This window comes from Bombus terrestris, chromosome 1, assembly GCF_910591885.1.
Source record: "Bombus terrestris chromosome 1, iyBomTerr1.2, whole genome shotgun sequence".
In the NCBI taxonomy this organism is placed as follows: Eukaryota; Metazoa; Arthropoda; class Insecta; order Hymenoptera; family Apidae; genus Bombus; species Bombus terrestris.
Window position 1 is genome coordinate 4732532 of NC_063269.1, and position 27689 is coordinate 4760220.

General features: G+C 39.8%; 4 protein-coding genes across 10 annotated transcripts in view; 3 read left to right on the forward strand and 1 right to left on the reverse strand.

Annotated features, from left to right (window-relative positions):
* The first annotated feature begins 6 nt into the window (after positions 1–6).
* On the forward strand, positions 7–7783 carry LOC100650589 (integrin alpha-PS5-like). 7 transcript variants are annotated; one of them, XM_048407142.1, is made up of 25 exons: positions 88–1668; positions 1735–1871; positions 1945–2127; positions 2214–2321; positions 2437–2634; positions 2714–2893; positions 2977–3070; positions 3548–3786; positions 3853–3991; positions 4069–4133; positions 4205–4364; positions 4427–4512; positions 4578–4766; positions 4863–4962; positions 5029–5206; positions 5278–5471; positions 5546–5670; positions 5740–6171; positions 6243–6412; positions 6483–6666; positions 6727–7057; positions 7148–7244; positions 7332–7461; positions 7521–7577; positions 7641–7783. In XM_048407142.1, the coding sequence occupies exons 1-25, from the start codon at positions 1359–1361 to the stop codon at positions 7641–7643; spliced, it is 4089 nt and encodes a 1362-aa protein (XP_048263099.1). In that variant the 5' UTR covers positions 88–1358; the 3' UTR covers positions 7644–7783. The 7 variants fall into 7 exon arrangements, 6 of the variants coding, with proteins under 6 accessions (XP_048263105.1, XP_048263099.1, XP_048263091.1 ...); XM_048407148.1 differs by lacking the exon at positions 88–1668 and adding an exon at positions 7–81 and having other exon boundaries at positions 7521–7783; XR_007224575.1 differs by having other exon boundaries at positions 7332–7577.
* A 371-nt stretch (positions 7784–8154) lies between these two features.
* Positions 8155–13490, reverse strand: LOC100650712 (nuclear RNA export factor 1). Its single transcript, XM_003393039.4, has 10 exons — positions 13109–13490; positions 12716–13032; positions 12553–12639; positions 12213–12459; positions 11945–12138; positions 11746–11858; positions 11392–11428; positions 11076–11311; positions 10801–11005; positions 8155–10721 (listed from the first exon to the last, which is right to left on the reverse strand). The coding sequence occupies exons 1-10, from the start codon at positions 13185–13187 to the stop codon at positions 10284–10286; spliced, it is 1953 nt and encodes a 650-aa protein (XP_003393087.1). The 5' UTR covers positions 13188–13490; the 3' UTR covers positions 8155–10283.
* A 978-nt stretch (positions 13491–14468) lies between these two features.
* On the forward strand, positions 14469–15707 carry LOC100650913 (rRNA-processing protein FCF1 homolog). Its single transcript, XM_003393041.4, has 5 exons — positions 14469–14608; positions 14763–14845; positions 14930–15001; positions 15078–15387; positions 15470–15707. Exons 1-5 carry the CDS (start codon positions 14606–14608, stop codon positions 15611–15613), a joined length of 612 nt encoding a protein of 203 aa, XP_003393089.1. The 5' UTR covers positions 14469–14605; the 3' UTR covers positions 15614–15707.
* A 4469-nt stretch (positions 15708–20176) lies between these two features.
* Positions 20177–27689, forward strand: part of LOC100651028 (cadherin-related tumor suppressor) — a 65190-nt gene continuing 57677 nt past the window's right edge. The window contains exon 1 of the mRNA XM_003393042.4: positions 20177–26152. Coding sequence (XP_003393090.2) covers positions 20792–26152 — 5361 coding nt within the window. The 5' untranslated portion in view covers positions 20177–20791. The remainder of the gene's footprint in view (positions 26153–27689) is intronic.

The following is a 27689-nucleotide window of genomic DNA, read 5'->3' on the forward strand; positions in this document are numbered from 1 at the left end:
GAAAACGCGCACAAATACACGCATCCTTGGCCGCTAGCTGCACCGAGAATCAACACCGAACCCTTTATAGCAGACGTACGAGTACGTGCTTTCTGCTTCGTTTACTGTATCGGTATATTGTTCTTAGAAATTTCACCATTTTTATATTCAATATTCAATCGAATTCTTTCCTAATTTGTATCTCCATAAATTTATCCCTGTCCGGTTTATTTTCAAGAATGATCAGTATATATGCATATATACGTCATATGCATTTAAATTTCGTTTGTGAATTTTTCGTTTTATTTTCATAGTAATCTTCGTAATAGCACGAGTTTCTTAAATATTTTTATTCTAACCGAACCGACTTGTTTTCGTTTTGTTCTTTTGAAATTGATAACTGAAAGAGGAGACTAATATGTACCTTAAAATAACGTTGGTCATTTGCATATATATTGTTTGAAAATTGAACATTATAAATAAACATAAACAATTATGCAATTTTCTAATTATTTGTGAAAAAATAATTTACTAGTTATCCCGAAAGAATGGCTTCAGATTGAAAGACATAAATAAAGTATACGTATAATTGTCTTTCTCAACATTTTCTATGCAAAGTGATTTTAAAATATTTTACGTTTGCAGAGATATATTGTGTATTGTACGTTAAGAAACGAGAAAATTAATTAAGTATCCTCGATTTGTGATTAATTTGGAAAAAAAATTAGGTTGTATGTATTAGTTTTGATCAGCTATTGTAATGGCTATTAGTTGATCTTACTTGAATTATCGATTATAACCTTGTGACAAATCTCTAACATTATATACGTTAAATTGTTTTTAAATATTGAGTTAAAAATATATTTAGATACAATGAAATTGCGAGATTCATTTAAATACGTTGGAGCATTTCATTCTTTTCCTCAATACAATGTTACAATTCTTAAGTACATTGTTATTCGTCAAAGGTCATTTAAAGAGTCAACAGTTCACGTCTGTACAAAGGAAAGGAAGCTGCCTTTTTTGACACATATCAGCTGATGCATCAATACAATGATACCACTATAAAAAACATTTGTCAGGCATTCGTATACCGGTTTTATGGTTTTCTTTCTAAAAATACTGTACTCTTTAACGCAAGCAACATACATTACAGTACATATAGCATATGCTCTTCCTCTTTTTTTCCTTTAAATTTTTCTTTTTTCATCTGATCTTCAGCAACAAGATGTATCCTAACCTTATATTATGCCATTCAAAATAATTATCGCTTCAGGAAAGACCTATGGAAAGTTTTTCGGTTTATAACCTTCGTAAAGATTTATTGAAAAGTTATACTGCTATAATGGTTTCATTTATATAAATGTTCTGAATAAATAATGTATTTTAAATATCTTCGATTAACGACTGGTAAAGCTTTAACATGTACAAAAAGAAATCTATTGTATAGTACCAATTATGGAACATTTTCGACTCAATGTAAAAAACTTGAAAGAAGATGGCAGGGTTTGAAATTTCAAATATCAAATTTTCATACAACTAAAAAATTAAATTATCCTGCACCATTAATTCTGTGCTTTGGATCAATCTGTTGTGGTCATTTTGTTAAAAAATGGTGGTTGAATCAAACTGTAGAACAACAGCAAAAATATATAAGGTGGTTTAAGCGAAGGAAATATACTATTTATGGTATACTATCTGTCACTTATAAGTATTTAAAATAACATAAGAAATATATGTTATATGTATTTCTAGGTTCTTTGGGATTTCTATCTTTCATTTTCTTTGTTTATTGCTTGACACATTTGGAGGAAGATCCAGTAAGAAAGAAACCACGTTTAATTTTAGTTGATCAAGCTCAACAAATTGAAACTTCTAAAATTATATTTCAAGTACGTAGTTAAACAAAAATCTGGGTAAACTGAAAGTAATGGCAGTATTTTACATGGTCACAAATTTATATAGGTAATAGTACAAAATCAGAAGAACGTGGTACCATTACATGATCCCAAATATAAAATAATTGCCACAGCACTAAAGCGGTTGATAAACTCTAATAAAAATTTATTTAAAGACACTGATTGGACTATTACTATAATACATCGTATGTTTAATAATATAGCATTTCCTAATGTTATGATCTTACCAGTATGTAGATCATCTACATATATAGAAAAGTGAAATAAAATTTTACTCTACATAATAAAAATTATATTTTATTTTAAATGTTTTAGGATAGAAATATTATCATAATTATTGACATCTTCAACTTTATTAAAAGCAATGATCAACTAATGTTTATTTTAGCCCATGAAATGTCACATGATATGCTTCTTCATACAGTGAGTTATAATTATTTTGTAAATGATATTTTTAATATTTCATAATTAATATTTCATAAAAGAAGAAAATACTAATCCAGGAAATAATAATTAATGATAATATAATTGTTTCTAGTCAGAAACATTGTCTTTTGGAGTGATATATTACGTTGCAACTATTGTATGTTCATTTCTAATTTGGGTATTTTATGAAAGTAGAACAGCAGCTACACTTTGTTCAACTATGTATATATTGTTTGCTGCTATTTTTTCTTGGTACAAAAGACAATCTGAAACTGAGGCTGATGAAGTTGGACTTGAATTAGCTGCAAAAGTGCGCAATTTTTATTTAATATAGCTTTAGAATTTTGATAACTTGCAATTAGTCCTAAAAATATTTCTTATGTTTTTAGAGTTGTATTGACCCTAGAGAAGTTTTAGTATTCTTTGAGATGATGAAAAAATTTGAAGAGCTTACACATCAGGATAAATTTCAAATACCATTATTTATGGATCACCCTACTTTAGATAAGAGAGAAAAGAGAACTATCCAACTAATGCCTACAGCTTTGGAATTAAGGAAACAAGCCAAGGTATACTTACAATCTTTGATTATTTAAAAGTATAAATGTCACATTAGAAATATATAAGTTGTAAATATGTTTTATATATGTAGTGTCCTAAATTACCAGCGAAGGACCCACGAGATCGTTTACCATATTACATGAAGGATATCGAAAAACACATGCTAAAAGATACAAAAATTTTAGGTATGCGATTTTAAATGCAGCTACAGATTCTTTTTATATATCCTTGTAATACGACGATGAGTTTGATGAAATAAATGATTCATTAGTCACAGTTAAATTGTATTATGATGACACATATCTCAACGATTGTATTATCATTTGTCTTCCTGTGCTTGAATAAAAATTTGCGATAGTTTTATACTTTTTTCCGACGAGCACGTAAAGTTTGAATTCGCTACGATGGTTTACAGAATACTTGTTATAGAAATATTCCTCTTGTTCGTTGGAACAGTGTATGGATATAATATAGACATAGATTTTCCTATTATTTATTCTTATAACATTAATAATTATTTCGGTTACACTGTACGTTTATACTACGAACCGGACACTGATACACCCTGGTAATGTATATAATTCCTTGTATGTGAAATATCGATCAATTTGTTCTCTTAGATCTAATTTAATTTTTATATAATAATTACAAAAGGTTGATAGTTGGAGCACCGAAAGGAAATTATTCCTCACCTTCTATACAGAGATTTCCGTACCTGATCGAACCTGGTGTCGTGTTCCGGTGTGCGATTAAAAATAGCAAATGTCAAATAATCAAGCCAGAAAAGATTGAGAACGAAAAAGGATACGAGACGCGTTTCGCAATGAACATACTTATACGGAAACAATTTGGTTGGTTTGGGAGTGCCATTTCTGTAGACGAAATAAATGGGATTCTGACAGTAAGTGGAATGTTAATAACAATTTCGTGATATTAAATACAATTTTTAATGACATTTTAATCATAGGTGTGCGCACCACGGACAATTGTAGTGATTTCAAAACCGTTCACAAATATTAATTTCGAAACTTTGCAAGGCATGTGTTACAGTGGAGAAGTTTCTTCGGACGTGTTGTCAATTGAAGACAAGAATCTCATGTCCTATAGTATGTAATTAATTATTAAAATTATGATTAATACCATAACATATGTATTAAATAATTATATCATTTCGATCGATTAGGTTTTGATTCGAAATTTTGGTACAATCCGCTTCATGGTTTTTCTGTTCATTATGCATCAATGAAGGTATATAAATAATATTTTTGACTGCTATATTCTTTTATATTATATAGTAATATTTTTATAATAAAATCTAGCAAACCAAAGGCAACAAAGGCAACAAAGGCAAAAAAGAAAGAAAAATAAATCGCATCGTAGGGAAGCCAAAACACGAAGATTATGGCACCGTGGATGTAGTATATTTAAATGAAACGATGTCCATAGAGTTGTCGTTTCTCGACAATTTATCTCAGTTTGGTATGCCCTTTATACCGATGAGCTTATTTTTATGATTAGTATGCAACGATATACATTTACAGGATACAGCGTTGAATCTGGATATTTCTTCAAAAAAGATCAATTACTCTTCGTCAGTGGGGCTCCCGGGTGGCACTATGTTGGCACGGTAATTAACAATATCTCGAAATTATATCAAATTAAAGATTTTCGATGAACAATTTCTTTCTCTAGGTAATAATAATCAACCCAGAGTCTCGTGAGTTCGTTACAAAGCTAGATGGAACTCATATTGGCGAATTTTTTGGAGCCAGTTTGGCCGTAGGGGATTTAAACAATGACGGTCTAGATGATCTTCTAATTGGAGCACCCCTTTGGGGAGAAGATAACGGCAGAGTCTATGTATTTGTCGGTACATCCAAAGTAAGAAATATTTCGCGCTGAAAATATATTGCCTCGCAGTGTATCGTATCGCATAGTGTAGAGCCCTGGCGTAGATACTTTATGTATTTCTTGCAGGGACAATTTGAAATGACTCAAATATTATACGGGACCGCAGAAGGAGGTCATTTTGGATATGCCATAGCTAGCGGTGATTTGGATGCTGATGGATTCGATGGTAATCCGAATCTATTTATATCAAATGGCATAGGTTTTCGTAGAATTTGTTTTCTTATTGCAATAGATATTATTGTGGGATCGCCTTGGGAGAATGATGGCGTGATCTATGTATTCAACGGCGGTTCAGATTATCTGGAAGTGTCGGAGCGAATCGAAGCTGCAAAATTTTTACGGCGTCCTTCGCAGAAAATACAGAGATTTGGATTTTCAATATCGAAACCGGTTGATATCGATGCAAATGGGTTGGTAAAACTCACCATGCGATATTTAAATCTATTCGATCGGTACAGGTCCAATAATCTTCTATGCGCAGATATTTGGATATCGCAGTTGGAGCATACAAATCAGGACACGCTATAATACTACGTAGTAAACCAGTAATAAAAACACAACTTTTAATTGAGACTGTACCTAATACTTTACAAAGAGACGCTAGGCAATTCTTAGTTAAAATATGCCCGCTATACTTTGTACGTAATGTACTTTATAATAGTGAGCAAGGTACATGTATGTAATTATGTAAATCTTCACATACGGTTAAAGCTGTTTATATTTTTCAGTGAATCATAATTCATTTCTAGCTATAAAATCTAAGATTACAGTTACTATAGACGAACGTTACCAGCGAACTCAACAAACAATTTTGGAGTTAAAATCTTCTAACTTGACGTCAAATGTTTGCCTATCTGCTCAAGTTAATATTTCGGTAATATTAAGCATACTTTTGTGTCAATTTTATACCAACTTATGGTTTATTTAATATGATATTTCCCAGAGAAACATACGAGATTTTATCGAGCCGATTAGTATTTTTGCGAAACATGATCTTTTATATGATAATACGTCGAGTAATTTTTGCAAATACTGTCTTGTTGAAAAGCGAAACAATAAATTACAAACTGCTCAAGCTTTTCTTCCTTTCAACATCGGCTGTGGAGAAGATAAAGTTTGTAATTCTAATATATCCGCTACTGCAAAATTTTATAATATACAATACAACGATACGTGGGTTATTGGTTCGAGCGATATAAGTTTAGAAATCAGTTTGAAAAACTATGGAGAACCTGCGTACCTTACTATACTTGAGTTCACATTCCCTGAGAGAATAATGTTACGTAGCATTTTACCCTTTTGTCAAGAAGACAACTCGAAAGAAAATTTGATAGTAATCTGTGATACGGGAAATCCCATTTGGAACGGAGAGGAGGTACTTTGAAAATTTTCTTACAAATCCTATTGTTAATGTATGATAAAAAAAAATTTGTGCTTTTTTTATAGAGAAATGTTAAATTAAATTTGGATATGAGACACTTAATTAATGGATCGCTGTATGACCATAATAAACTATATTTTTCCGCAATCATAAAAACTCGTAGTATAAATCATGGAACGACGAACATAAACAAAACTCTTAATTTAGTAAACGAGGTTTCTCTATCTCTGCATGGGTTCGTATTATTTAGATATATTTGTCTTGTAGCAAACAATGCATTTGTTTTTACTAATATTATTTTTCAGAAAAGCAAATGAAGAGGCCTACTATTTAACTACTTTAAACGAAAGTTCTTCGAACATTACTTTTCAACATACTTATCAAGTGTATAAACTTGGAGCATCGCCTATAGAAGATGCACAACTTGTTGTTAAAGTGCCATTGGCTACTGAAGACTCAACAACTTTGATATATATGTACAAACCTCAAGTAAGAATCTATGGACTTTCTTTCTTGTAGATATAAATTGTCGATGAAATATGTTTTTAGCTATACGTATCAGGGGAACTTTTTGAATGCTTTTCCGAGAGTACTTTAGTGGATAGTCAATTAGGTGAAGTTCAAGAGGAATCATTCTTAGATAAATTTGATATACACAAAAGAAACGTAGAGGCTTCGGCCGTATACCTAAGTGATGCGAAGAATGTTCAAACTCCAGAAACATTGAACAAAAATTTGACAGATAATATTATTTATATAAATTGTTCAACACCTGAGATAGCTTGTACGACCATCGTATGCAGTTTAAATACGCTGAAAACATTACAAGATGTTGGAAAGTTAGTGATTAAATTTTTATTAAATGTCGATAAATTTAAAGGTAATCACTTACATTATTTCTTCACACATACATATGTTATAACATACGGTTAAATGTTTCATTCGTTTACGCTTTTTTCGATACCTTAAGCCAACTTTAGTAATAAAAGAGCCGTTGTCAAATTTACCACCGAGGTGAACGTAGAAATCATAAAACCAGATGAAAGACTAGATATCAATGGAACCCGGTAAATACATTTTACATTTTATTACATATTTTCTAAGTACTTATATCTATATATTATCTGAAATAATTAAAAAATGATTAAAAATAGTTCCACAGTAGAAGTTATGACAATGTTTTATTACACTCCAAAAATGGAAAAACTACAGCTATGGATTATTATCGTTTCTGTTTTGGTCGGACTGTTATTATTATGCATTTGTGTCGCAATTTTAAACATGGTAAGATATCTTTTTATTGAACGTGATTATATCATGTTTTATTTAATAACATTTTTCAGTTAGGTTTCTTTAAACGGAAAGGAAAACAGGACTTAAAGAAACAAGAAATTGATGAAGTAAGTATTCTATGGCATCCTATGATTTTAAAAGCAAAAATTAATTAACATCTTATTCGCAAGTGATAGAAAGCGGGATCTCGGCGGTGATTGAGCCTGAAAATACGTGATATTTAGTGGACGGAAAGTACTTAAAAAACATCAAATATTTCACATTTATTCTGTAAAAACCAAATTTTATTTAATAAATTTCTAATTTTTATTTACATTATACTTATTACCTCCGATGAAAAACGCCTATATATTATGTATACAAATATCTACTTTTATTAATTACAAGTTATATATTTCAATCTTGTATGTTATGTTCAAGTACCTTAATCTGACAAGTATACATAATGTAAAAATGTATCTTAAACATATACATTAATCAGTTATTTACATATTTTGTTTAATTAAAGATGAAGCTACAAACGCAATAGTTCACAATGAAATATCAATAATATTAACTACTGAATCAATCTATTATTACATATGTAATGTATATGATAATAAAAATATCTTTTTCACATTTTTTGCGTTTTCCTGTTTCCTTTTCTTCATTTTCTCTTGTTTCTTTTGCCTTTTTTGAATGACATTCTTTCTATGTAGCAAAACGAAAAATACTTGATAACAACTAGTAGTACGTTGGAACAAATATTTTTCCCAAAGAACTTTCAGTACTGCTACAAATATTCTGTCATTTAGTAAGATCTGTACAGAATGTGAGCATAAATTATACTTTCGGTAATACATCAATCATGCTTATTTTATACAATTGTAATAACAACTCTATGTCGTAGAATAATTCTTTCAAACAAACTGCGTTACATCGAATACATTTTGTTTCATTCTTTAGTTTCGTTGTCATACATTCCGATCAGTTTCGTGTGTCAGTATGATTTACTATGTCTTTCAAAAAGACATAGAATTGAGAGCCAGTTATAGCTCCTGTCTGATCGACATCAATACAGCACGAAACTTTCTGTGGGTTCAGTCCGCAGGAGTAACTGATACGGTCGAGTGCAGTTCAGCCTTTTTGTTCATGTTAGTTTGTAACATTGCACAAATATTGTGTGACTGTTTGTCGTAGCACATTTTGTTGCATATCGACAAGCTTTGACAAGAAAGGAGATCAAACTTTCTTGTTAGAATTCCAACTGATCCATCAGAACTATTGTTTTTCGTTCTTTCATCAGCGTCCTTCTCTTTCGTCACAAAGGCGATTCGACCATTTTCAGAAATGAATAAATTGAATAGATTACATATTGTGTAGTAGTTAACATAGTTCATCTTTATCCTCTGGATATGTGTAACATAATAAAGTGATATCGTTTTATTAAACGCGCGTTCTTTATGGATACCAACGAATAATTTATGCTCACGAACTGTAGCTAATCTTTGGATTTGCAGATTTGACTGAACATATAATGATGGATATAGATATTAACAATGCATCTATATATAAATTTGCGCAAATTCCGAAAGGTATAAAATTAACACGGTATTTCAATTCCTAACAACTGATACAAACGTTTCAAGCTGGTTGATTCGTATTTCTTTTATTATCGATGTTAAATTCTTTTGCTAGAACTATTTTATCACAATAACTTCAATATCAAACTGATTAAAGAAATTCGCTACAGAGAGAATAGATTTTTTTTCGTGTTATGTGATAGATGTTTTCATTATTTAAATGTTCATAAAATTATGTAACATATTTATTATAAATAGAAACAACCAGCATGATATGAAGTAAGATGTGATATAATCTTTCTAAGATTATACATTCATGATATTGTAACCTTATTAAATTTAATGTAAATTAATCTATATCAAATACATAATGATGCTCATTTCATTTGAGAGTTTAATCAAAGAAAGGCACAAATAATTACATAGTATTATAAAATTGTCTATTTACAAACGTTAGAGTACTATCGCACACGTATTCTCGGATGGACCAAACGTATCAGATATAGATTACTTGAATCATAATATAAAATGCGCATCATTATACACATACGAAATAGGATTCCTAATCGAACTAGCAGTGCGAGAAATCTAAGTATTATTTCTGTTTCTCATAATGAACACAATGCTCATATTCGATATAATTCCAAAAGTGAATTACAATTATATGTTGTAAATAATTATAAGAAATTAAAATGTGAAGTTTGGAATATTTCATCGCTCTATGAAACTTCAGACATACAAAAATGAAAGTCAAAATCAATTGTATCACACACTAGTATTAACATTCCCTGAAATTTTTTAAAGCTAAAAATCATGGCTAAATTTTAACTTACGAAAGACAACTACTCTTCAAATAAAAATAATATACATCTTGTATTCTTTAATAATAAAAGCATTATGCATTTCATTGACATAAAAAGAAGATTGCTGTTAAACACATTACTTTGTGGAAAAAATTATTGGTTACTTTCAGTATTTTACAACAATCCTCTTTTTATTCGCTATAAAGACAATAAACGCATAAGACTTTAAGCAGTAATTTCTTATAATTATAAAGCAAGAAAAAAAAGTCAATATCCATTTGTAACACATATTAAAGAAAAGAAAAAGAACTAATATCTAGAAAAACTGCACCTTTACACTGGTTACGATACAAATGTATCATGTACTGTAAAGACACATGCAGCAAAAAAAAAAATAACGAATAAGATTGAAATTTCTCTAACTCTTACTTTTTCATGTATTATATTCTTATTTATTAAATGCTTCCGCTGGTACTTGTCCCCGCTTGTAAAATTCTTGAAACGCAGAAAGCGCATTGTCATAATTCCATGATACTTCTTCTAAACACTTTAAACTCCATTCTAAGTTCATGTTTGTTTGTTGGCTAAGCGTCATCGTCATTTGTTGTTTTACGTCTTCGGATAATTGAACCGTTAATGATTTTTCGTTGCCGCTAATCGAAGGAGTCTGTGATCCTGGATCCTGGATCATTTGCGTTTGTGGTTGACTACTCAATTGTTTTAATTGTGCGTCTGTCGGTTGACTGATATGTAGTTGTTCATTTCGAATACAGTAACCATTTCCTTCTGGTACTATTATAAAGGTTCGATTAAAGTAACGAACAGGCTGTTCCTTCTTGTCAAGCTCTTTGAACAGTCCAGTAACTGTAATCAACATTATTCCGTCCTAGAAATATAAAGCTGCTGTATAACACAACGAATAGGTTGCACATTTCGTTTTTGTTTACAAAGAAATAAGATCTTACTGTAATCAGGCTGATGTCCATTGTGAAAGTATTCAGATAGTGGGAAGTTTGTGGCATTTCGGAAATAAATGAAACTACAGGCAAACGACCATGTTTTAATAACTTCTGCTTTCTGTTTGTATCGTTTATTCTGTAGAGGTTTCTATTGTCCATTAGGTTCTTGTTTTCCATTAGATTTCTATTTTCCATTAGGTAGCCATTTAATCTATAATATCCCGTTTATTAGTAAAATATATGTCGTTTATTTTTGAGTTAATCCGTATGCAGAAACTTACTTATTAGTATAGTGAGGAGGATAAGACACGGTCATGCTAAAACACGCATGTTCGACATACGCATCTAGCAATGGTTGGCGATTCTCACTATCAAATATGAGAAAGTATTGCTGTAGAAATTGACTAGCAACTTCTTGTGCTTTTGCATTTGCAACAAACATCCTCTGAGAAAGGGGTATTTTGTTTCCTTCGTCCACTACATCGAATAAGATTGGCTTTGGGAGATCCATACCATCCTTATAAAATATTAAAAGTAGTTATTTCTATATTTTATGAAGTATAGTGATTGATAATACGATTATCGTTTATTACTTACCAGTCGCAGGAGTTTAGGAAACCTTTTCCGCACGTCGCTGTTGTCAGGAAAGAAAAGCCAGAAGCCCGGAAGCTCCAAGTTAATCGTAATAACAGAAATATTTGCCTTATTAATGAAAGGTTTAATATAATGGAAATACATAAATAATTTGGAATTTTCAAGAACTACTTATTACTTCATTTCATACAACTTAAAAATATGATAGATATTCTAATAAATAAATAGGTTGATATTTTTAGTGTATATACTCTTAATTGTTAGTATTAATTAAAATTTGTAAACTGTATCAGTCAATCCAGACCTGGAGAATCCCATCATTGTGAAAAGGAAGATCTTATTAAAATAATACATTACCTAATGTAGTCATTTTGCCGAGATTTATATTTGTTGCATATAGGGTTCCCTGCCAATTTAAGCTCTTCCAATTTCAGATCTTTGATAATATCCAATTGATTAATATCTTTTATCTACAAAACGTTAATTATATATTGAATCAATCACTATGATATAAACGATAAAATACTCATAGCTTATATCAGCTTAAATTACATACCCTGTTATCTCCAATATACAGTATCTTTAACTTTAAAAATTTTCTATTCAGAATATTTAAATTTTGGATTGTCTGTAACTTATTTCCATCCAAATTTAATGCCTCTAAATTTGGTATGTATTCTGATACAATGTCTAATACTGCTTTTAATATTGGAGATTGAAATAGTGCACAAAAGTAGTCGGAAATAAGATCTATAACAATCAAAATTATTACATATTCCATACAAGAAATTTATGTGTAAAACATTACTTTAAATTTTTCTAACCTGGATCTCTGTGAAACCTTGACAAGTCTAGTGCATTTGTAGCATGCATATATCGTTTAGCCATGGCTTGTTTCAATCTTTCTTTCAGTTTGGCATCAATTTCACATTGAGGAAACGGTGATTTTGAGACTCTTACTAATAATTTGTATCCATCAGTAGTTGTAATTTTACGATCACAGTCAAGTAACGCAACTGCTATTTTCTCATCATCTACGTAAAAATTGGCTTCACTTCCAAAAACCCGATACTGTTGACAAATTTTTACATTTTGCACAGAGTTAACACTTTGTAGTTATATTATTTGTAATTATAAAATGTAATTGAAATGTTTCATATTTACCATTATTGGAAGAAAAGTTTCCGGTGCTATATAACTAAGAAGATTATTTATTATATAATCTTTATCATATTTATGTCCATATGGTATCTATAGTCAAAAATGATTTTTATGATTAAAACTAAAACTGAATTGAATATTAAAATTTATGTCCTGATATACTTACAGTAACTTTATACCAATTAATTTCTCCTATAGGAAATCGCTTAGATCTAGGAGCTAAACTACTCCTATATCTTCTATGAGGCACAGGGCTATTTCTTCCACGTTGCGTCCTTCTATTTCTTCCTGTTATAATAACTTGCCTACTATTATTATTATTATTATTGGAACTTGTTGCCATTTGTACATCTTCATCTAAGCATGCTAATGTCAGACTTCTAGGCACATCCCTTGTTGGTCTTGCTTGTGTTTTGAATGATACTCTAGGCCTATTACCAAGATATGAACCTCTGTCATTTCTGGGTACACGGTCATCGTGCCCTGTGTAAAGCAAAAAATTAATATAGACACAACCAATTTCACCTAAGTTTATCACGAGTAATGACGAAAAATATACCAAAATAATGTTTATCCTCAAAATTTCCAAGTCTTCCACCTCGGCCACCCCTTTGCGGTTTATTTGATTTTTTCGGCATCTTTTACAAATTAGGCAACACAAAAACACAAAGGATCACAAACAAAGTGCAACGATCATTGCAAATTTCGATAGTTATAGAACCATTAAGACATAAATAATTCTTTTGTGCATTTAATCAAATTATATATATTATATCTATAGCAACAATGATAATATATTGGTAAAAATGGTAATACTTTAATGTATTTTCCTCTGTACTTAATCCGTTTTAATAAAGGGCAAAATATACTAAGCTTCACGAAATATCCTACACACAATTCTGTTTCATTACCACAAAGCGGAAACAAGATGGTGGGTCAGCAAGGAAGATGGTTTAATTTACTTCCGATCAATAATAAAAAGCGCGCGAAAATATAAAATATTAAAATTTAAGAATATCTTGTGCATCTGTTCAAATTACAGTTATGAATTACGATGAAAAGATAATTGTCATATAGTATGTAATTGTAGTACAATGTAGTATGTAATCTACATTAATAGGTAAAGGAATCAATTAATTTTTCGTGAATTTATAACTATCTCGTTTGTCAGTATACGAGATCGTTGCATGGCTGTTCAGGTATTCGGAAAATTTCAGGTTGGGTTGTTACTCATCAAGTGTAAAAGCACTCTGCTTGTGTCTGCGAAATTTGAAATTGAATGGTTTGATGAAATTAACAGGTTGCCTAGAAATGAACAAAAACTTGAACGAAATAACCTTTAAAACAAATAATTATATTTTAATAACTTAATTACAACTTGAGAAAACTTTGAACTATAACAATTTTTGCGCTTTTAGGAAATACATCTAGACTGAGTTCAGCGTTACAATTTTCCCTTATTTTCCAATCGTTGGTTTCTGTACTTATATATACGGATTAATTAATTAAAATCAATTAAAAAAGAGCATTCTATTTACGATCCAATATAAATTTATGTAATATTTATTTAATAAAAATTGATTTTATTGAAGTTTATCATATAACAAAGCGAGTGATTTATGTCTTAGCAATGTTTTATTCTATGGCAATAAAGGTGAATATACAAATTGATTATAATTATAATTGATAAATAATTTTAATATTTAATCAATAAATTTGTTACTAAATTCTCTTCGTTCGTTATCTTGGCTACGTTGCTGCACAATTCATTTTTACCGCGCCAATATCTACACTATGTGGAGCCACTTAACAGCGCACATATTCTACGGGTAGTTTCACATGGATGGGAATTTTAAGGTATATATTACAATCAGGTTCATATTTTAAGTTGGTATGGGTAATAGATAATTAAACAGAAAATACTAGTGTTGGTAGTACTGAACAGTTTTTGCACGTGATTTATAACGCAGTATATATTTTGAAATGAAAAATTAGATTATCGATATACTAATTTTTATTGTAAATATAATAGAGTATTGAATATTAAACATAAAAAATGGTAAATAACATTTTATTTATAAAATATTACATTTCTTATAAAATATGTTAAGCGCGTATTTAGGTTATGTTTTTAAATTTTGATATTACAATAATTTTGTTTAACTTATACGCCAAAACATAAAGTTATTTTTCAACTTATTTGAAATGTACAGGGAAAAAATAAGAGGACGCGAAAATTTGTTATACAAAGATTTGCACAAATGAAAAGAATGATAAGTCTGACAGATTCAAGAATGTAAGTCAATTCTATTATCAGTCACAAAGTAAAAAAGTATTACTATGTAAAACCACCTACAGAATGCATATTTACGATTTGTAGAAAACCAGAGCATCGTGCACCACCAAGAAAAGTTAAAAAAGAAAATCCAACTGAAATTAAAATAACAGAAGCGTAAGTATTCTTGTATGTGTTGTAATATTTTTATAATATTAGATTATAAAATTATATCATTATGATGTTATTATAGTCCCCAGCAATCCTCTGCATTATTTTTCCATTATAACACACAACTAGGACCTCCTTATCATATTTTGGTAGATACAAATTTTATAAATTTCTCTATTAAAAATAAATTAGATATCATAGAAAATATGATGGAATGCCTTTATGCTAAATGCATTCCATATATAACGGATTGTGTATTGGGTGAAATGGAGAAACTGGGCCAAAAGTATAAAATAGCTTTAAAGATTATGAAAGATCCTAGATTTGAAAGGTTAAACTGTATGCACAAAGGCACGTATGCGGATGACTGTATCGTCAATAGAGTAACTCAAGTGAGTATAATTTGTTCCAAAATCAAAAGTCTACCTAACAGTATTTATAATTTATAGTACTTACAATACTGCAATTTTTTAGCATAAATGCTACATTGTGGCAACTAATGACAAAGATCTAAAGAGGAGAATACGAAAAATACCTGGTGTACCTATAATGTATGTTGCTCACCATAGGTACACCATAGAAAGAATGCCGGATGCGTATGGAGCACCTAGAAAATAAACACACTCTTTTTATTATATAAATCTATGTAATAAAGCTTGTACATCTTACTCTCTAATAATCTTCATCAATGAATAAATCTTTGATGAAACGATTTTTTTATATATAAAAGAAATTTCTTCCCTGCTTTTTTTTTATTGCTTTTTTCTCTTCCATTCGAAGGTAGCCCAGAAGCGACCGACAATCGTCACATTTTGTGCGGTTGTCCAACGGTCGAAGATAAACAGAAGAGAACGTGTTACAGTTATTGTTCGGTGAAACAATGAAGCTGTTGCATGTAACGCCCACGTGACACACCGCAACTCGATAGAATTTTACTGTTTTGTGAATGATGCTGCCCCGTATATGGTAGCAACGCGAAATAATGTTAGACAAGTGGGCGCAAAAGACCATTTCGAGTGAGGAACGATCTGCGGTAAATTTATACGGGCGTGACTCGCAAAATAAGTTGTTAAGAAGTTTGCAACGATCCACTTTCGCACTCGGCCAAGATATCGCGATTCGGTAAAGACCGTGTTGGCGATCGTTACGCTTACCTACGCGGAAAGCGATCAGATTTCTGGTCGAATCGTAGCTTTCTCGACGAATAACGATCCATCGTGTACCATCGCGGATCTACCGATAAGATTTACGAAGTACGCTTTGGTGGATGCGCGTTACCGTGATCAAGTGATCTATCTTGTACAATTATATTGGTAAATCGGCCTGCAGGAAAGTACGTTCTCTACGTGTGTTCGGAAAATGATACCAAGTTGAGATACTTGCGAGATAAGAATACCTAATATACCGTTTGTTGAGGGCCGCGGATGATTTAACGTCGAACGGAAGATTTCAAGAATAACGGCGATTATTTCGCTTTCTATTAAATTTATCACGTTCATTTATGGGAAGCGTGTCGCGGATAAATCACCCTTTGTGCCGAGATTAGTTATTCCTACCGCGAGTCATCTTGGCTGACTTTTCACGGTTATTACTACTTGTTTACCGCGTCTTCTACTTCCATTCAAAACTCGCATCCAATTAATCAAAGTTACGTTCGAGAAAATCGCTTTTAACGTTGCAGTTCTTCTCACACTAACGTGATCGCGATACGGTTCAAGCGATCAGATGAATTGTAAAACTGGTCGTATCACACAGAGTTCGTATCGTATCGTCTGAATAAATGTCAGGATCTTTTGTCGTCTTTCGGATCATAACCTTTCGAATATCATGGACCAACAAATGGCATATGCATGCACGTTGTCGTACCACTGAACATCGGATATCAAGCACGCGGGTACCGGCGGCATCCTGCCGCACCCTCTTTCGCGACACATACTTGTCCTTAACCTTTGTCAATCAGGAAGTTGATATCATAAAACCGACACGTTGTTGAGCGTCACTTTATAGAAATCAAGTAAAAGATCAATTTCCGACGGATAGCTTCCGTTCGAAACGCCTCGACCAGATCTATTTGGATAAAAAGATCCTTAAAACGTTCAAGTCGAAATTGTTGGCAGGTAAAGCTTTGAGACTCCTAATTTCCCGTGGCATTCCATCCCGTGCGCGTAGTAGGTATGTGCATAGTTTCCGTTCTTTCTAGATAACGATTTCTCAAACGTTCCTCGGACCGTCCGTACACGGGTTTAATCTTATCCACGCGACGCTGTGTTCAAGATCCTACGTTACGTCGTGAAAAAACGGAAGAGGAGAGAGAAAAGAAGAGAGGAAGAAAGGAAGGAAGTGGCGGTGGGCGCACACGCGTAAATCGGGTTAGCTATCGATACGGTAATCGGCACATACGGTCGGTAGAGGGAGGAGGAGTCGGTGGTGTCCATATAGCGGCCGGTACCCAGTAAACTAGATTAAAGGAAAACAGCGAAGAGAATCTAGTCGCGCGTGTAGCTCGCGCGGCCGTGCTCTCGATCGAGAGAAAAAAGAAGACGGAAGAGAGCCGAGAGGGAAGAGAGGTGGAAAGTTCGAGCGAAGCGTTCGATCGTGGTAACGGATTAGTTATAAAAGTGGCTACAGGGCCGCGGATATATATCTACGGCATCGTGGTTCTAGACCTCTCGTTCCACCGCCTCTCTTCCCCGTTACCCCACACCCTTGTCAACCTAACTGCCTCTTTCTCTGTCTTGTCCTCTCCTCTTCGTTCTTCTGCTACCCCTCCTCCCCCGCGCATTATTCATCTCGGTCGTCCTTTCTTCGTCCCTCCGATGCGACTCAAGTTCCGTCTTCGTTCCTCGGCTAGATCCATCTCCGTTTCACAGGCAGCCGGTCTCTTTCCCTGGTTCGCCCGTAAGCGGTCCTCGTTGCGAACGCTTCTCAGCGGCGGCCATCTTGCATACCTGAGCCTCCGCATTGCTCGTTCCTCGAGGGCAAAAGGGAGAATATCTCAGCGCGAGACGACGCTGGGATGCGCGAGGATAGAGTCGAAGGTGGGAGGATAACGGCCGCGGGGACAGAGACGGGGAACGAGGGCGCTATGAGGGGCCCGGCCACCTTCCGCAGGAGAATGGAGGGGCAAGGAAAAGACACGTAGGGCCCAGGGTGGGAGGGAACGTGTACGCCGGTGGTGGAACTAGCATGTCCTGAGTGGAGAGAGAAAGCTCGACCGACGAACCTCGCATCAGACGAAGAAGGAACAAGGTAAGATGGAGACACTACCGGAACGGACAAAGATGCGACGAACCAAAGAGCCTAGATGGAGGAGGATAGAGGTAGAAGGGCAGAGAGAAGGAGAACCGCGAATGTTTCTCTAGACAAAGAGGGAAAACGCTATCGATGTTTGGTTAGACAAAGACGGTCTAAGTTCCAGAGAGATAAGGATAGAAACCGGTGTCTCGGAAAAGGAGGGTTCGCGAATGCTTTACTAGACGAAGAGGAAAAGCGACACCGATCGCTAGAAGGAAGGAGTTAGAGAGGGAGGGAGAGAGAGGGGGGAGAAAATGCGATGTAGATAGGTTGCCTGAGAAAATCGGAGAGAAAAGAAAGAGCATGCGGGCCCAGATGAGGCTTTTCTAAATACGTCTGAGAAAGAAGGTGGATCGAAGAGCAGTGGCAGGAGGTGTGGGGGGGGGGAGGGGACGAAAGAAACAGAGATAAGCTGAGAGTACAGGGGACCAAGAGGGATAGAAAGTGTCGAGCTTGGAATAAGACGATGGATCAAAGAAGTTTGTACAAAGTCGAAACGGGAGGAAAGATATTGATAAAAGGGTGGCAAAGGAAGTGGAAGCGAGAGAGGAACACCGACAAAGAGCGTTGGCGCGTGGAAGAGAGAGGAAAGGCGAAAGACGGTGGCCGAAGAGAGAAAGAGAAAGCCAAAGGTTTCTTCGAAGAAAGAGAAAAAGTGATATCGATGGAAGGTGTGCGAGCGCGCGGCAAAGGAGCGGGGAGTGTAAACGGTGAGAGAGGAGAAACGGAGAAGGAAAGAGAGGGGAACGAAGGAAGAGCGAGAGAAACAGATGCATACATCGGGCCCGATGGATCGGAGAGGGACGGCGTCAGCAAGCTCGAAGAATGCTTCTCCTGGCAGCGGCGAGGTTCTGGGACCGTCTCGGTTCAGTCGAGTCAGGTCAGTCCTCGGGAAGGTGATATTCTTCGTCGTCGTACGTTCACGGGGCCTTACGTCGTCGCGTTTACGGCCCACGTTACTCCTTCTTTTCGCTCCTTTCGTGTACGTGTGCGCGTGTCTTTCTTTTTTACCCTTTCGTTTCGTTTCTCTTCTTCGTCTTTCGGTTATCTTCCCCCTGTAAGTTTCGCTGGTCGCGCACACTCGCGTCTTTTCGCCTCTAGCTCTCGCGTCTCTCGCTGTTTACCCCCTCGATCTTTTTCACCCCGCTCCCCGCGTGAAACCAACGTTTCGCGAACGTGGACGCACGGGAGAAGCACGGTCGCGTGCGCGAGTGCGAAACTCATCGCGACACAAACTACGACTCTGATACGACGACGTTCGAGTTTCCACGAGCAAGTGTTCGCCAACCGCCGGTTGGTCGATGGATGGTCCGATCATAACGTGTAACGTTTGAAGAACGATCTCGTTACGACGTTGCACGTCGCACTGAGGAAAAGCGCACCGTGTCGTGCCGCCGGAAGATCATCGTCATCCACGAGTCAGTGGTTATCGTTCACCAACGACGTGTTTGTTTTGTGCCGTTAGTGGTGGATGTGCTGCTGGGAATCAACTTTGGATGTTTGACTGTGCGAAGCAAAGGCTCGATATCGGAAAGTGATTCGATCTCTGATTCCATCCGTACGTGGCACGGGAACTTTGAGAAAGTGTCGTGTCGAGAGGAAAAGTCGATACAGAAGAGGGTGAAAAGCGGTGGGAACCGCGAAAAACGGAAAGATCGCGCGTGTCGGTGTATCGAGTGACACGGAGGAACGCGAGGGAGCAGCGACCGCGAACGTGGTCGGAAACCGTGGCGGCGTCGCGCGAAAAATCTTGATCCGACAACGATCCGCCACCGAACCACCTTACCCTGTTTACCGTGCGCGTATCACAGGGTGGATCGTTCAGATTTCGGAGAGGATCGAAAAGTTGGTGGTGGTGGTGGAGGTGGTGGTGGTGGTGGTGGTAGTAGTGGTGGTGGTGATCGGTGGAAGGTGGAAAAGTATCGAGGATCGGAGGCGTGCAGCATCCGCAGACGCGTTTCGCGAGGCGCGGCTCTGCGGGTCAGTGCCCCCTCTGTCGGCTCGAGTCTCTCGTGTTCACTTGACTTTCCGCGGCAACGAGCAAAAAGGAGCGAATAAAAAAGAAAACGCCCACACCTTCGAGGCATCCTTAATCCGATTTCGAGCCGAGCCCGGTTAGAACGTAGCCCGGTTTCGAACGAAGAAGCCGAGAGAAGCTGAGAGACACGAACCTACGAACACGGATGAGCAAACGGATAGAAAGAAGGAAAGAAACGAATACATACAGAGAAAGATCGAAAGCATGGAATCCGTTAGCGATCGAAGCAACTGGTCGGCCGCTCGTTGACTCTCGGATCGTTTGGCCTCGTGGTTCGGTCGTGCCATGTCGAGCGTGCCAGCACCAACTACGTGAAGAAAACGTACAAGAGGGAAGATGAACGTGCGGCCGACGATGAGGAAAAAGAACGAGAGGTAGTATCAAAGGAGCAGCGATACTTTTATGTCGTCGAACAAGAGAGGAATTTAGGTAAGGAAGGGGGCGCGTTCGAAGGGACAGAAGAGATGATCATTCGAAGTTCGATGGTCCTAGCCCTGGTCCTGGCACTGTTGTCGGTGGACCAAAATGGCGGCCAACCGAACGGCCAGGAGAGACACGCGTCCGATTATTTTTCTCGCAAACTACCTCAAAGGGTGACGCGACTGGTGCCACGACGGTCACCGATGTTACCGCAGGACAGCGCGGCCGCGATGGGCCTGGCGATGCAGAGCAGAGCGGTCGATACCAGGGTTCAACTGGAGGTCAGAGAAGGCGAGCCAAAGGGGACCCTGGTAGGCCTGATACCGGTCAAGCCTGGCTTTACCTACAGGTTCAACGAGCCGCCGCAGGAATTCGTGCTGGATCCCGAAACCGGCAAGATCAGAACGGCCAAAGTCCTCGACAGGGAAGCGTTGAGCAGCGATAGGTTCGACCTGGTCGTGTTGTCCAGCCAACCGACTTATCCGATCGAAGTGAGGATCCTCGTGCTGGATATCAACGACAACGATCCGGAATTTCCGGAGTCGAGTATAGCCGTGAGTTTCTCGGAATCGGCAGTGGTGGGGACGAAATTGTTGCTGGATGCTGCCACGGATAAGGATACGCTGGAGAACGGCGTGGTCGACGATTATTTCATCGTGAATGGGAACACCGATGAGAAATTTCGTTTGGAAGTGACCGGCAATCCGACCGGTGAAACATCTTATCTGCATTTGGAAACGACGGGAAAATTGGATCGAGAACAGGTAGAATTTTATTCGTTGAACGTTTGCGCGAGGGACAGAGGCCGACCACCGAGGTTGGGTTATCTTCTGGTAAACGTGACCGTGTTGGATGTGAACGATAATCCTCCGATATTCCAGCAGAGCGACTACGTGGTCGCTCTGAACGAGAGTGCTCCGGTAGGAACCAAAGTGTTGACGGTTCACGCGACGGACAAGGATTCCGAGGACAATTCCAAGTTGACGTATTATTTACCGGATACCGAGAGACAGTTCACGATAGACCCAGAAACAGGCACCATAACGACGGTCGAGCCTCTGGATTGTCCGCAACAGAGTTGCACGATCGCGGCGCGTCTAGGAGACGGTTGTCCAAAGAGCTGCGTCATAACGGTCTTTGCTCGAGATCACGGTTCGCCGAGGCAGGATGGTCGGACCTACGTAACGGTGAATCTATTGGACGCGAACGATCACGATCCTGAAATAAAGTTCAGCTATTTCCCATCTACGCCGGGGTTCGCCACCGTCGACGAGAACGCCGCCAAGGATTCGATCGTGGCCGCAGTCGCGGTTATCGACAACGACGAGGGCCTGAACGGCGAGACCACCGTGGAAATTCGTGCTGGTAACGAATTGGGCCACTTCAGACTGGACAATACTCCTAGTTTCGATATAGTTCGCGTGAACGGTCGACTGGACCGCGAGGAGATACCGAAATACAATCTGACCGTGGTTGCGACCGATAAAGGCACGCCGCCGCGATCGGCAACCGCCTACCTCGTGATCCACGTGAACGACGTTAACGACCACGAACCGGTCTTTCAACAGAGCGAATACTCCGCGGTGCTGTCGGAACTTTCGCCTACCGGCAGCTTCGTGGCTAGCATCTCCGCGACGGACGCCGATTCCGGATTGAACGCGAGAATTTATTACGATTTCGACTCGGGCAACGAGCAAGGTTGGTTCGCGATCGATCAGGACACCGGTTTGGTCACCACCGTGGCGACCCTCGACAGGGAGGTGCAAGGAAGCATAGAGTTGCACGTGTCCGCCAGAGACGGTGGTCCCAATCCCAAGTACGCTTCGACTCACCTCAAGGTCACGATTCTCGACGAGAACGACGAGGCGCCTAGATTCTCGCAGAACGTGGTTCGCGTTACGTTGTCGGAAAATACCCCGCCGCAGAGTCTCGTGGCCACGTTGACGGCGGTGGACAACGACCAAGGAACGAACGGTAGCGTCGCGTACAGCTTTCACTCGAGCGTGTCCAGGGACTATCCGAAAACGTTCGCCCTCGACGGACTGACCGGCCAATTGACCACGAAGGTGAACTTGGATCGCGAGACCACCGCCGAATATCAGATTCTGGTAATCGCCAAGGACCAAGGTACTCCGCCGCAATCGTCCACGGCGACGGTGATATTGACTCTAGAGGACGTCAACGACAATTCGCCGGTGTTTTATCCGTGGAGGTACTTGATGCCCATACCGGAGGACGCCCCGCCAGGAACATCGGTGGGTAAAGTGACGGCGACCGATGCCGATGCTCGGGAAAACGCTCAGGTCAGATACTCGCTGGAATCTGGTGGCGAGGGACTTTTTACAGTCGACGAGAGAACCGGCGAGATCACTCTTCAGGGTTCGTTGAGGGCGGCTCACAAGACCCTCTACGAATTGAACATATCGGCCAAAGACACCGGGGACAGAGTGGTTGGCAGAAACGCTCTGGTTGAGATCATTCGCGAGGAAGACTTGGAACACCTGGAGTTCGACACTTACAACGGTTACGAGTTCAGGATAGCCGAGGACAGGGGAGAATGCGGCGCGATGTCGAACGTGTTCGCTCGAGACGCGGGCACCGTACAGATTACGCAATACGACAGCTCCAAGATCTCGTATGCCATCGTGTTCGGCGATCCGAAGGGTAACTTTAAGATAGACGAGAGTACCGGCACGATCAGTACTTCCGGGTGTTTAGATCGGGAGCAGGTGGCTTACTACAGTCTGCAATTATCGGCCAGAGCCGGACTCGCTTACGGGCAAACGTCCGTAAATATCACGGTGTTGGACATTAACGACAACCCGCCGAGGTTTCCCAAGGGCGAGATCGGTGACGAGGTGCTTCTGAAGGAAAACGCGGCCGTAGGTCAAGAGGTGTGCCTGGCTCGCGCCAGGGATCGCGATGCCAGCGCCAACGCGAGGATCGTCTATTCGTTGACTCACAATCCCGGAGGACAGTTCAGGGTCGCAGAAAATTCTGGCATTATTTATCTAGACAAGCCGATACGAGCTGCGCCGGGAACGGTACTGCACTTGGAGGTAACCGCCACGGATTCCGGAAATCAGCCGTTATCCGCTCAGCATCAAGTCAGGGTAACCATCGAAGACGTAAACGACCATACGCCGGTGTTCAAGCTGACCAGCTACGAGACGTCGCTACCGGAGTCCACACCGGTGAACGATAGATTTTTCTCCCTGACCGCTATCGACGTCGATCTCGGAGCTAACGGCCGGGTGTTGTACAGCATAACCGACGGAAATACCGAGGATCGGTTCGGAATATTCCCGGACGGCCAGTTATACGTGAAGAACGTTCTTGATCGCGAGGAGCTGGACTATTACGCGCTCGAGGTAACGGCCACAGATCAAGGTAGCCCGTCTAGAAGCTCGGTAGTACCGGTGGTCGTTCACATAATCGACGAAAATGACAACGCGCCGGAATTCACCAATTCGAGCTTCGTCCTCCACCTACGCGAGAACGAGCCACCGGACACGTTCGTCGGGAAATTATTGGCAACCGATCGAGACGTGGGTCGCAACGCCGACCTCGTCTTCTCCCTTCCAGCTAGTCAACAGGACTTCACCGTCGATCCCAGAAACGGTTTCATCAAGTCTCTTCGAGTGTTCGACAGGGAGCTGCTGGTAACCAATACCGGTAGCAGTTACATTACCTTGGAGGCTACCGTCACCGACAACGGAGTCAATCGACTTCGCGATCGAGTCAAAGTTGTCATCTACATCACCGACGTCAACGACAATATCCCACAGTTTCAGAGGTTACCGTACAGGGTACAGGTAAACGAGGGTGCCGCGATCGGCACGCAACTATTACGAGTGTATACCACGGATGCCGACGAAGGATTGAACGGGGATGTGTTTTACTCTCTGGAGGATGGAAATCAACACGGCCGGTTTGCCATAGACGAGGCGACCGGACAGATCTCTCTGACGAAGGAGTTGGACCGCGAGACTACGGATGCGTACGTGTTGACTGTAGTGGCGCACGACGCCGGTTTGGAAACTCGTCTGTCCTCGAGCACGATCGTTCACATCGAAGTGCTCGACGAGAACGATAACGTGCCCCTGTTCGTCGACGATAAATCAAGCATCTCCGTTCTCGAAACGACACCGACCAACACGGAACTACTTAGGTTCAAAGCCACGGATAACGATCTGGGACCGAACAGCGAGCTAGCCTTCGCCATATCCGCTGGCAACAGGAGGGACACCTTTTACATCGATCCTCTGACAGGGACGTTGTACTTGAGAAAGCCGCTGGATTATGAGGAGCTGGAAAAGTATACGCTGAACGTGACCTGCAGCGACGGCGGTCATCCGAGGTTGAGCTCCGTTACCACGTTGATCGTCGAGGTTATCGATGCCAACGACAATCCGCCGGTGTTCCCTAACACCGCGATAGCCAGACAAATTAGAGAGGGAATTCTGGTGCACACGCCGATAGTAACCATCACGGCGGAGGATCCCGATTCGAACGAGAACGGAGTGGTCACGTACTCTATCGCTAGTCAAGATCCGGAGGATCAGGTTCGAAGATTCGGTATAAATCCATCCACCGGTGTCATACACACCCTGTTGCCGATCGATCGCGAGGAAGTCGACACCTATAAATTGGTGGTCGTGGCAACCGATAGCGCTCAACCAGCTAGCGCCAGGCTGTCCGCGGAAAAATTGGTCATCGTCATCGTCGAGGACATCAACGACAACGCGCCGATCTTTGTCAGCATGTCCGCCGTCGTGTTACCGCTCAAAGGAAATTACTATCAGTATCAAAAGGAGATTACGGTTACCCAGCTGGTCGCCAGAGATCTGGACTCCAGCACCAACGGTTTGGTCACCTACGAGTTGCTTAGATCGAGCATCAACTATCCGGACATGTTTCGAATCCATCGAAACACGGGCCACCTGACGATAAGGTTGCCGCGATCCCTGAAGAGCAGCTTTGAGCGGGTCTCCAAGTATCAAGTAGGGATCCGCGCTACGGACGAGGCCGTTCAGGCGGAACGAAGATCCACGGAGACCTATTTGACCCTGATAGTGCCCGGGGAAGATGGGGACGATCAACCAATATGGGAGCACCGTGGCCAGATCGAGGGCAACGTGTATGAGAACGAGCCGATCGGCACAAGCATTTTGAGAGTGAGTGCTCGCAGTCGTAGATCGAATATCGATCTCGAATACTACGTGACGAACGTGACTGCTGGTAGCGGCGGTCCGCAGGTCGACAGATTGTTCGACGTCGACACGAAGACAGGTATATTGTCGACGGCTGCCGCGCTGGACAGGGAAACAGGAATCCAGTGGTACGAGGTGGAGCTGTACGCCATCGGTGTTGGTGGTACCAGGCCCAGTACGACGTCCACCAAAGTAAGTTCACGTCTTTGATTGATCATCCCGGAGATATTAATGATCCGGTGCGTTCTGAAAGTCATTCGCCGCTTTTTGTCGAGCAGATTCGTCTTTCCCCTCGTGCAGCTTTCTTTCTCCCTTTCTCCGGGGTAGAGAACCGCGAGCCCACGATTCTAGCTCGTTCCTTTTTGCGTTTCGTCTTGCTTCACGCGGCGCGCACGTCGACGTGCTAAAAATTCCATCCGGTGCTCGCTCGAAACGATCCGTCCTGAGGAAGCGAGCGATAGCGACGACAGTAATGTGCGGTTTAACACGCGCAAAGTTACCCTCTCGATTTGGGGGGAGGCGGTAGTCGAAGAGAAAAACCGAAAGAAGGAGATAATCGTGAGAAACGCGGGGATGCAATCGACGCGCAGCCAACCGTCCTGCAAGCTTGTTTATCACCGGCGGCTCGTTCATCACCGGTTAAACGCGACTGCATGGATTTATTAATCCACCGTCAGGGCGCGTTACGCGTACAGGCTTCTCGTCTTACGACACGATAGACACGGCGATTCGTTTGCTTGGGAATCGCGTTACGTAAGGGAATGATCTTAACGTAATTAGGGTCAACGATGGAGAGTCGCGGCTAAGAATCTGCAAGACGAGAGTATCGTCGGAAACAATACGTCGTCGAGAATGAGCGAGAAGAGAGGAGTGAAGAGGAGGGAGGCGACCGTAATAGCGGTTCGAGAGAACAGATCGGATTAATCGCGGGATGGTAGGAGAAATCGATATCGACTATGTACGTACTTACGTTCTTCCCTCGAGCTATTAGCCTTTGCGATCGGGAATTACGCGAAATACGCGAACGTGGAAAAACGAAACGGCCGTGACTGCGCGGGACCACTTCCCTTCGAATCGTTTCCGAATTGAGGAATTCACGGTCGTCGAATTTGAAAGAGGCGGCGGCTAGACCGTCGTCTTCCGATAGGACATTTCTCACCGAAAATTAGCCGTAGAATTTCTGGTGGTGGTTAGGCGACTACGCGACACCGTGTATAATTCTCAACTAAAAGGCAGCCAGTGGGCGACAAGGGGAATAGGATAGTTGTTCGTTTTGGAAAAGGGCACGTGTTCCACAGCGCGGGACCATCCCTCGTTCCAGCACTATCGTCGACTATCTTCGCGATATCCATATAGCGTAGATGCGTGTGTGTGCGTGTGTATGCGATTATATACACGTAGTCACGCACACGTCCATAGCGGGGATGATCCAGCAAAAGCGAAAGGACGAAAAGAGGGACAAAGACGACGAGAACGAGCTAGAAAGACGCGCGACCAAAGAGTGGGAGAGAATAAACGACAAGATGAACCGCGTGCCAGGAAATCAAGTTGGATTCGAGTCGGAGCTGCTGGTGCTGCTGGCTGGCTCGCTGCCGGAGGTTCAGAACTCGAGAAAAACTTGATCTCGGGTGAACGCATACAAACAGCCGGACGTAGGTAAAAGTCGGTCCATCTTTACCCCCGGTGCGACTGCTGCTGGTTGTTGCTGCTGCTTCATTTCTGAAGATTC